The following is an 11,000-nucleotide window of genomic DNA, read 5'->3' on the forward strand; positions in this document are numbered from 1 at the left end:
GGTGGGACGGTCAGTGCCCCTCACCCACGGGGGCCGGGAGGCAGGAGCCCCATGGTGCCAGTGTGGTCACGGCCCACGTTGTCACAAACGCGGCCAAAAAACTGTTCCTTTTGATTCCTCCTCCCAGCGGCCTCTGGCCCACAGAGCGCCCTGCACGTCAGAGGGCCGGCGCCCTGCGCCCCACACGCCAGAGTGCCTTCCCGTGGTCACCTCACAGCCCAGAGGCCCGAGCAGCGGAAGTGTCCCGGGGCCTGTGGCCGAGGCGGCCTGGCGTGGGGGCAGCCCTACCTGAGGACAGCTCCACGTCCAGCGTGTACTGCCGGGAGCCAAGCCCGTGGCGCCGCACGAACCCGTCTGGGTCTCTGTCCTCGTCCTCTGAGGGCGGCCCTCCCGCATCCACGGCTCCCGGGCGGTGTGCGCAGGCGGCCAGGCTTTTGCTGCAGCAGGGCTCCTCCTCGTCCCTGTCGCCCTTCTCGGGCACGGGGCACCAGGCGGCCCCGGGGGCCAGGTCGAGGTCGAAGGGCAGCAGCAGTCGGAAGCAGCTCTCCAGCTCCGTGAGGCAGCCCCGGATCTCCGTGGACATCTCTGTGAGAATAGACTTGGCTCGCTGGGCCCCCGTGGGAGTGGTGTCCAGGAGAGGACACAGGACGCCCCGCCCCCTCCTCCACAGGCAGGCGGGCGCTCTGCTCCGGACACTACGCTGGGACGTTCTGGGCGACACCCTCAACCGTGCCCAGTGAGAGCCTCCCTGGATGGCACTCCTGCCGCTCCCTGCTGAGCTCAGCTCGGCCCCAGCAGCCCATTCTGGCCGTGGCTGCCCGCGGGATCTCCCAGCCCTGTGGCCTTCCTGAGGCCAGGCTTCTGGAAGGGCCTTCGACCAGCCGCCCTTCAAGGTGCTCCCACTCTGGGTGCCCCCCACAGGGAGGGCTGGCACAGGCATCTGGGGAGCAGACTGGCAAGACTGCCGTTGGTGGATGTTGGGGTCACATGGACGGTGACGCTCAGGCCACCGTGGGACGTGTGTCTGCCATGTGGCCGCCGGGGCCGCAGGAGAGGGTGGGTGGCTTGCAGGGGGCCTCTGCTGCTCTCAACTTGAACCAGCTCCGTCCACCTTGTCTACCCACCTGCCCCAAAACCCCCAGTGAGCCTCGGCCAGCACCTCCTCCAGCGCTACCCCTAGGCCCACGGCCCGGGCAGCTCTTAGCAGGGGGCCAGGCCCCTGGGGATCTAGGTCTTCCTGTGGCTACAGGGCTGGATGACCCAGCCTCCTCCTCACCCCCCACCCCCACCAAACTCCCAGAGCAGGCCCTGCAACGGGGGTGCACTGCTGGGCAGGACCTGAGCTCTGCCTGGGAAGGAGCAGCAGGCTGGGTGGGGGGTGGTATCCCCATTCCCCACAGCTCACCTTCCATCTCCCTCGCTGCCCACTCGGACCTTTCCTTGTAGATTCTGTCCAAGCGCTTCTGTCTCTCTTCTGCTCGTTTTCTTTCTGCCAGAGTGCGAGCGTCCACGTCTTGGAAGTCTACCTGAGAAGTTTAGGTAAAGGTCAGGCCCAGCTACGAAGAATCCAACGAAAACCTGAGCTGCAACTAGGCCTAACAGCAGACGCAGCAGCACAGCTATGCTCAGGAGCCTAACGGCAGACAACGCAGCACAGCTATGCTCAGGAGCCTAACGGCAGACATGCAGCACAGCTGTGCTCAGGAGCTACAGGCCAAAGCGCCATGGCTTCAGGCTCACGCGTGCTGCTTTAACACACGAGACAGCACACTCAACGGTAACACTAAACCCCCAGATGAACACAGCCATCGGCATCTCCTAGTAAAGTCAGGTAAAAAGACTTCTAGTCACACACGTACTCCAGTGGCAAGGGAGGCTGCTGGGCAGACCCAGGGGCCTGAGAACAACGCTCGAGGGGACCCCAGGGGGCAGTGGGAAGGGCAGCAGCCACAGGCCTGGAGTGGGGGGCGGGCAGTACCGGTCCTAGCAGGTGTCGCCCACCCAGACTGGCTGGGCCCAGGCGCAGAGCCCGGCAGAGAAAAGGGCAGTGTTGAGCAGGTGACTCTCACGTTCCTTTTCTTGTGGAAACCAGGGCTAAAAGCTCAGCCCCACCTACACGCGGGGATGAGCTGAGGCTCTTCCCTCACAGCTGCTCCTCCAGCTCCAAACCACCCCCTGCCCAGACTGCACGGGCAGGCAGTGCAGTGCAGGGCCTGCCCACCTGTTTGCTGTGCTTTAGGAAGTGGAAGCCAAGGGCCAGCTTCTTATAGGCCGCGCCGTACTTCTCATTCCAACCACGGATGGCCTGGGTGGCCGCCTGCCTCAGCCTCTGTGCCACCTCCCTGGGGGGCGGCAGCGGCCGCTCGTGGTCGGTGCCCAGCGTGAGCTCCAGGAACTCCTGGAAGTTGGAAACGACCAGCATCCTGAACTGGTGAGACCTGGCGAAGAGCTGGTCCAGGACCTGGAAGGCGGACAGGCGGATCTCCGCGTGCTCCTGGCTCAGCTGTGCCATCAGCAGGTGGTAGGCGTGGCCAAGCTGCTCTTCTGAAGACCTGGAGACACAGCCGCAGTGGCAGGGATGCAGGCATTTCCAGAGCCATTTGCCCTTCCCCCAGGGCAGACGAGCACTGCCCATGTGCCAAACCTGGCCCCTGCCTGTTGCTGGATAGCCCACAGGGAGAGGTTTTAACTACTTTCATGAAGAGAAACAGAAAAACAACATTTCCTGAGACGAGAAAACGCTGTGAAGGTCAGTGTCAGTGCGCACAATTTCACTGGGACCCAGCCAGGCGCTTTCACTCATTCGGCCGGCTGACCGCCCATCCACAGCTGAGTGCCTGGGAGCCTGAAGGACTCTTGGCCCGCCCAGCTAGCAGCAGTGCAAAGACCCCACCCCAAGGGGAGACCACCCCCCAGCCCCCCGGAAAGCTCTGTGGCCTTCCGGGAGCTACCCCAGGAGGCGTGCAGACCGCAACCCCTCTTTTGTTCCTCTTTCCAGCTATCCTCACCCTCCCCACCCCGCATGCCCTGCTCTTTGGGGGTTTTCAGGGAATGCAACAAAACCTGACCTGAGTCACCATTTTTAACCAAAATGTAAATTCGTATCAATTAAACGATCACCTAAGTTCCGTTCTGTAAACCACGTGACAAGGATAACCAACAAATTTCCTTGCTTCTGTGGCTAGCACCTGAGAGACTCTTGGCTAAGAGTTTTGTCCACAGACAGACGGGACCCACCCCCAACAAAAGAGTGCACCTGTGTGACCTCTAACCTTCCTCCCACACATGTTCCAACACTAAGTAACCCTTAAGTCACGCGCGTGCGCTCAAGGACAGGCACCCACACAGAGAGCTGAAGAGACCTGTTCTTCCTAAGGCTGCACACCCGTGCCTGGAACTGCTGCCCCAGAACAGGGCCAAGCACTCCCGGGGAGATGTCCTGAGGGGGCTCCTCTGCTGGTTCTTCCCCAGCAGAGAAGCTGACCCCAGGGTAGCCCCACATTTTCCTAGGGTTGGCACAGACTTGCTGAGACATTGAGCCTTAAGACATACTTGCAAATTTTCTTCAGTTGCTTCATTTTCTCGGGGTTCAATTGGGGCTCTCCTGAAGTTGTGAGCTCTTCGACCAACTCTGAAAGCTTCTGATCCATATCTAGAAACAGGAAACGCAGAGACGCTGAACGACTACCTAGCATCTCACAGCTCTGGGTTTTATTAGACGTCGCTGCGTTCCACTGCGTCAGGCACAGAGTGTTGGCACAACGCTGACGAGTCCTTGCGACCTGGCCTCTGTGACATAACCCCCGATGCCGAAACTTAACAAGTCAAGGTGAGATTCCGGGCCGGGTCAACAAGACATTTTTGATGGTAATTAGGAAAAGGGCAACAACAGGTGCTCTGGAGGTCTGCAATCTGAGCCCACCAGCGAGAGCCACGGAGCACGCAGTCACGCTCGGCGGGAAGGTAAGGACCAGAACGGCCTGAATTACACTCAAGCTAGCTTTCCCGCAGGACGGCAGGCGCACCTCTCCCCTCGCCAGCTCGACCATCCCTCCGAAAGCCACAGGGTGGCCTCTAGACCCGCAGGGCGAGTTGCTGCAACTCGACCTGCTCGCGGGCAGCCGCCTGAAGCGGGTATGGAGGAGGCCGGGGCGCCGCGCCGCACGGGGAGGGCCGGAGTCGGGGGAAGCGAGGACGCCCGGCGGTCCCCGCGTCTCCCACCAACAGTAACGTCCGCCGTCGCTGATGCTCGGCCGCCGGGGCGCGGCCGCCCCGACCTCCGGGACAGAGCCCCAGCTCCCCGCCGCCCTCGGGCCAGTCACGGCCGACGAGTCCCAGTCCTAAAGCCCGGGGCGCGGCCGGACCGAAGAGAGCGGCGTCCAGGGAAGGGCGCGGCGGGGACATCACGGGGCGGGGGACGAAGGAGGCGCCCCCGAGAGAAGGCTCCCAGCCCCACCTACCGCGCTCCCTGCCGCTCGCCTCAGCCCACCCTTCCGGCGAAGGGCCCGCCCTCCGTCACGTGCCCCACATCGCGACAGTCATTGGCCCGCCCTAGCCCGTGCGGCGCGGGGGCGAAGGTCGGAGCAGCCAAAGCCCCGTCTAACCCGCTTGGCCGCCGCTCTCTGGTTAGCCCGCCCCTTCCGGCTCAGCCCCCGCCCTCTCCTGTCACGTGACGCCCAAGCGCGGCGAGCAGTGGCCCGCCTGGACCCCGAGGCGTGGACGCGGGGTCAGGGCGAGGCCTGCGCGGTGACGCAGACGCGCTCCCGGCCGAAGGCGGGTGTGTGGGGCGTGGGGGGGGGGCGGTCTGACGGCGAGCGAGAAAAAAGGGGGCGGGCGGGCGCGGCAAGGCCTTAAAGGGGCCGCGTGCGCGTGGGCTCTGCCGGCCCGACTAGCGGTGCGCGCTCGGCTTTTCGGCGTCAGCGCCGGAAGCGTGGCGGCTCCCCGGCTCCGGGCCGCCCGGTGGGTGCTGCCCAGAGGGCTCCCCGGGCCGGGGCTTGGGCGGACGCCCCAGCCGTCCCCGAGGGGTGGTGCCCCCGCTGGCAGCGCCCTCCCCGGTCCGTGGGCAGCGCGGGGAGCCCGGCCCGGGGGACCCTCCCCGGAAGACCCGCCCTGGCTCGTCTGCCAGCCGCTCGCTGGCCGCACGTCCCAGGGGCGGGACCGGCGCGGGGCTGGGCGTTGGTCCTCCCGAGGCAGCGGCAGGGACGCCCCCAGGCCTGGCGGCCCTGGCGTGCTCGGACGCCCGCCGTAGCCGGGCCCTCGGGAGGCTCCCCGGGCCCACGGCGCCCGCACGGACCGGCGAGCGGCAGCTGGGGTGTGTGCCGGTGTCCGGCACACCGCGCCTCCGCGGGCGGCGGTGCCCGACGCGCCGGGCTCCCGTCTCGGGACGGAGAACAGGACGCCGATTGGACCGTGTGGTACCGCTGACACAGAACGCCCAGAAGAGGGGGACCCCGAGCGGAGGGAGGGGCGGGGGACCCGGGATCGGGGGTGGTGGTTGCCCAGCGTCGTCTGTGTTGAAATGTTGAGTTGTATCTTTGGAAAGGGTGGCTCTTGTGGTATGTGAATTACACTTTAATAAATAGCTATTAAGAAAGGGTGGCGGGAAGGAACGAAAAACGAGACAAAACAAATTAAAAAGCGAAAGAAGAAATGACCGCCGGCCTCCCTGCGCAGGCCCCCGCCTCTGGTCTCCCTTCTGTGGCTACAAGAGTGTTTCCCGTGCGAAGGGGACCCCCTCTATCCAGCTCCCCTTCCCGGACTGCCCTCCACGGCTCTCGCCGCCCAGCTCCTGGAGACCTGTCTCTGCCCCACCACCCACTCGTCTCAGCTGATGGAGGGTCCTCTGTCCTTCCACGCTCTCGGGCCAATGACCTAGGAGGACCCCTCGACCCCTCTTCCTTTCCCCCAGCCCAGATGTCCGGACAGCCCCACCTTCAGAGGGGATTCAGAATCTGCGCACTTGGTCACCCTACGGCCACCACCAGGTCCCTGCCACATACCCTCAGCCGGTCACCGCAGTCACCCCTGCCCTCCTGCCCCCTAGAGACCATTCACCTCGCAGCAGCCAGAGGGACCCCCTAGAGGCTAAAGTCAGATCGTGTGATCCCCTCGCCCCTTCAGTGGCTCCCATCCCAGGGTGAAGCCAGAACCTTTAACAGACCACGGGGGCCTTCCGGGTCTGTGCCGCTCACCGGGCCACCTCCCTCCTGCACTCCCTGCCCCTACAGCTGGTGGGGCTTCCGGAAGCCACCCCACGCCTGCAAGGCTGTGCATCCCACCCTGCATGTCTTCCTTCAGCCTCTCACCTCCCTTGCTGTAACAAGCCCCCACCTGCCCTTTCTTCTCAGCTGTGCTGGGTCTTGGTGCACACGTGGGTTTTTCTCTAGTTGCGGTGCACGGCTTCTCATTGTGAAGCACAGGCTGTAGGTGTGCAGGCTCAGTACTTGTGGCTCCCAGGCTCAGTAGTTGTGACACACGGGCTGTGTTGCTCTGCGGCCTGTGGAATCCTCTGGCCCAGGTATCAAACCCATGTCTCCTGCACTGGCAGGTGGATTCTTTACTGCTGAGCCACCAGGGAAACCGCTCTGCCTGCCCGTCCCACGGCGCTTATAACCCTCACGCAGGCTTGTAATCTCATCCTAAGGTTATTGGGGTTCCTCTTCTGTTCTCAGGAGGTATGCTCCATGATGTCAGGCACACAGTAGGTGTCAATACTTGTTGAATGTTGAATCAACAAGAACAAGGAAGCACCTTAAAAGCAGTTGGAGAGAAAAGGGACATTACAAAGATAGGAGAGCAGCAAATTTCTTGGCCAAAACAACACAAGCTGCAAGGCAATGAAGAAAAACCCTGCAGCAGTAAAAGAAAACACACTGTCAACCTTGGATCGTACGTGCCGCGGAACGTGCCCCCAAACTAAGGAAGCTGGGATGCAGGCATTTCGGACAAAAGCTGAGGGAATTCATCACCAGCAGTTTTACGGTTTAAGAAATGTTACAGAACTTCAGAATTAAATTAGAATTTAATATTTGGAAAATTTCCACATATTTGGAAATTAGCCATCAGACATCTAAATAGTCATGGGTCACGTGAAACAATCACAAGGGAGACTAAAGTATTTTTAACTGCGTGAAGATTAAACATTAAAATGTAGGGGTGTTTATGTTAGAGATGAAAGGTTCCACAGCAGTGATCTTCCCCTTAAGAAGCTAGAAAAAGAATAATTAAATCCAAAATAGCCTTTATTTTCTTGGGCTCCAAACACACTGTGGATGGTGACCACAGCCATGAAATTAAAAGATGCTTGCTCTTTGAGAAAGCTATGACAAACCTAGACAGTGTTAGAAACCAGAGACGATCACTTTGCCAACAAAGGTCCCTATAGTCAAAGCTGTGGTTTTTCCAGCAGTCATGTATGGATATGAGAGTTGGACCATAAAGAAGACTGAGCACCAAAGAGTTGATGCTTTTGAACTGTGGTGTTGGAGAAGACTCTTGAGAATCCCTTGGATAGCAAGGCGATCCAACCAGTCCATCCTAAAGGAAATCAGTCCTGAATATTCACTGGAAGGACTGATGCTAAAGCTGAAGCTCCAATACTTTGGCCACCTGATGCAAAGAACTGACTCATTGGAAAAGACCCTGATGCTGGGAAAGATTGAAGGCGGGAGGAGAAGGGGACGACAGAGGATGAGATGGTTGGATGGCATCACCGACTCAATGGACATGAGTTTGATCAAACTCCAAGAGATTGTGAAGGGAAGCCTTCATGCTGCAGTCCATGGGGTTGCAAAGAGTCGGACATGACTGCGCGACTGAACAACAACAAACCCCAAATAAGCAGAAGGAAGAAAACAAGAGCAGAAATCAATTGAAAATAGTCAAACAATGGGAGGCAATAATCCAAAATACGCTTTGTAATATCTATAAAATTGAAATTCTGATTGATAGAAAGCTGACTGTAGCTAAACTGATCAAGGAAAAATTGAGAAACATGATCGAGAAGAGGAATGGCTGCACCTCATGACAGGTCCTCCAGGCGTTACATGTAACAGCACATTACAGATGATGCGCTCAGCGAGGGCCCAAGCAGGTCAAACCCAGCAATACATAAAGAACACAACACGCCAAGTGGGGTTTATCCAGGAAGGCAAGTTTTGTTTACCCATTCAAATCAAAGAATGTAATTCTCCGTATCAACAGAATAAAGAAGAAAAATCACATGGTAATTTCCTTAGACCAAAAAAACCACATTTGACAAAATTCATCAATTCACGATAATAATTCTCAGGAGACTCCCTCAACCTGCTAAGGAACACCCTGGGAAACCTGCAGAAACATCAAACTTCTCAACAGTGAAAGGTGACACTCTCTGCCCAAGAGTGGAGACAAGGCCACGACACCCCCTCCTGTTTTAACCATGAGCTGGAGGCTCTGGCTGGTACAAGAAGGGAAGAAAAAGACACAAGACTTGGACATCAGGAAGAAGTGAACTCTCTATTTACAGATGATACAACCGTATACACAGAATATGTCTTAAAATTTACCGAAAAGTAAGACTAGGGAGGGACTTCACAAGGCACAGGCTACAAGGTCTATACAAAATCACTGTCTGTTACCACACTGGAACCACTGGAAAGGGCGATTTAAAGATTGAGCGTACAGTAGCATTAAAAATCTTGAGGTAATTAGGGTTAACAAAATATGTCCAAGGTATGTACACTAAAAACTATAAAATGTGAATGAGAAAAATCAAGTAAATCTGAGTGAGCACGTGGTGAGATGCGTATCATGGGCTGCAAGACTCAGAACTGCTGGCTTTAAGCCCCTGTTACGGACTAGATCAGGGCCCCTCCCGCAAACCGTTATCTCCCGGTGACTCTGTTTGGAGGCAGTTAAGTGAGGTCACAAGGGTGCGAGGGTGGGACCCCAATGCTGTAGGACCAGTGTCCTCCTGTGTGGGCAGGGGGAGCAGGTGCTGGACAGGGGCTCACCAGGATCCAGCTGCAGGCACCTTATTCCTGGACCTGTGGCCTCCGGGATCACGGGAATATCCTCCCATCTCAAGTAGACAGAGACCGTGCTCAAGTTGATCTAGAGATTCTACGAAATTCCAGTTTAAACCCCACAGACTGGTTTTTCCCCGGTAGACCCTTATGAGCTGGTTCTAAAATGCAGTTTAGAAAACCAAGACAATGAGTCAACTAAAAGGACCCACACTCCCTGGTTTCAAGGTTTCTGGGACACCAGGACACAACAACTCTACTTGCAGGCGTCTGCCCAGGAGGAATGAAGACACGTCCGGAGTCGTGGTATCAGCCATCCTGGGTACCAACTGTCCTGGGAACTGCCTGCGTGTCCGTGGCGGGCGGACAGCCACACTGGGTGTGCGTGGAGAAGCAGGGCCGCAGGGACCTGGGTGTTTCTGGGTGAGACTTGGCAGAGACCCAGAGCTCAGTCTGTGATTCGTTTTGAGTGGAGGTGAAACTCAACCTGAATCATGAAGACAGGCACGATGGCTGTGTGGGGCGAGTAGAGTCTGGGGGGCCGGGGTGCCGGCTACCTGGGGCTGCTAGCTGAGGTGTGTGAACATTCAGCAAAACTCACCCAGCTGTTGACTCAGGACCCATGTTCCCACACATGCCATGCTCACAGCTGAACAAGCCCATGGCAAGCTGGCGCGGACAGCCAACAGCACATCCAGCGTACATGGAAGGTGGGCGCCGAGCCTGACGAGGGTGTGGGGCCCACGCTGGCCAGCTGTCTAGCAAACATTAACACACAACCAGCAACCCCACATCCTCCCATAGAGCGCAAGTGCGTGCTCAGCAAAAGTCGTGCCCAAGAATGCTCATGGCCGGTTTACCTGGAAGCAACCTATGTCCACTGGTGTGCAGACAGAAAGTCACCCTCATGCGCCAGTGGGCACCACGGGCAGCAAAAAGGATGAGCTGCCTTGCCTGTGGGTGAGCCACCAGGGACCTGAGAGTGGGGTTCTGTTTGCACCATGCCTGAGTGGCCTGCCTGAGTCACTCTCACCAAGAAGCAGGGTTGCCCAGGACACTGGCCTGGGAAGGCCTTGGGGGCAGCCCAGAGGGCTGGACTGGCTTGTAGGCCATGCGCACCAGACACGTGGCCAAAATCCATCTCCTCCATGTGCTCGTAAGACCTACTTCCATAGAAAGCAAAGAGCAAGAAAGCAGACAGAGATGCGGGCAAGGCCAGCAGAGACCCCCCACTGTCCCCCTCCCTGGGTATGGATGGCAGCAAGGAACCCATCACCCCACTGACAGCTCTGCCCAAGTGCCTGCAGAGCCGCAGGCCCACGTGTGTGCCGGGCCTGACAGGCGGCGTGTGGACGCGGGCCCGGGGAGACCCCACTTAAATAGTGCTCTATCCTTGGCCCCAACTAAGCAGAGCAGTCACAACCTGGAGGCCACACTCTCCTTGGGACGTGGACCCAGGGCATAGAGGTCAGCGTGGGCACCTGGCAAGGAAGCAGAGAGCCAGATCGAGGCTTGAGGCTAGAGTGGCCAGCACCAACAAGGAGGCCGGGTGGGCTGAGGGCCAGGGCAGTTCAGTGGTGAGTCCAGGAAGGAGGCAGGCAGGAAACGCGGCAGAGAACAGGCGTGAGGAAGTGGTCAGCAGAGGCCACGGAGCCCACCCTGATCCTCACAGGAGATGTCTGCAGAACGATGGGGACAGAGGTGAGCGGACCAGAGCTCACCTGGGCTGGGCACCGGGGACTTGATGGACCAGGCGGCCCAGGAGGTGCGCCCTGCCTTCACCAGGCCAAGACGGCCTCAGCTGCTTCCGAGCCCTCTTTGGCCACCGTGATGTGGCCCCCGAGTTCTAACCCTTAACCTCCCAGGGCACCATTCCTGCTGATGGTCAGCAGGCAGGGCTGCACAGCAGCCCCCATTCCTGCTCGGGATGAGGCGCTTCAGATGACACGAAGGACCCCAGGGGGACCCCCAGTATCGGGGGTTGCTTAGGGATGC

General features: G+C 58.9%; 1 protein-coding gene across 4 annotated transcripts in view; it reads right to left on the minus strand.

Annotated features, from left to right (window-relative positions):
- UVSSA (UV stimulated scaffold protein A) overlaps window positions 1–4,701 on the minus strand; it is a 28,959-nt gene extending 24,258 nt beyond the window's left edge. The window contains exons 1-5 of one of the 4 annotated variants that reach the window (XM_061421067.1): window positions 4,461–4,701; window positions 3,553–3,652; window positions 2,222–2,552; window positions 1,406–1,526; window positions 289–585 (exon numbers count right to left, since the gene is read on the minus strand). In XM_061421067.1, coding sequence (XP_061277051.1) covers window positions 289–585; window positions 1,406–1,526; window positions 2,222–2,552; window positions 3,553–3,650 — 847 coding nt within the window. In that variant the 5' untranslated portion in view covers window positions 3,651–3,652; window positions 4,461–4,701. Of the gene's footprint in view, window positions 1–288; window positions 586–1,405; window positions 1,527–2,221; window positions 2,553–3,552 lie in introns of all 4 variants that reach the window. The other 3 variants (XM_061421065.1, XM_061421068.1, XM_061421066.1) reach the window with 3 other exon arrangements.
- Window positions 4,702–11,000: the final 6,299 nt, after the last annotated feature.

This window comes from Bos javanicus, chromosome 6, assembly GCF_032452875.1.
Source record: "Bos javanicus breed banteng chromosome 6, ARS-OSU_banteng_1.0, whole genome shotgun sequence".
Lineage (NCBI taxonomy): Eukaryota > Metazoa > Chordata > Mammalia > Artiodactyla > Bovidae > Bos > Bos javanicus.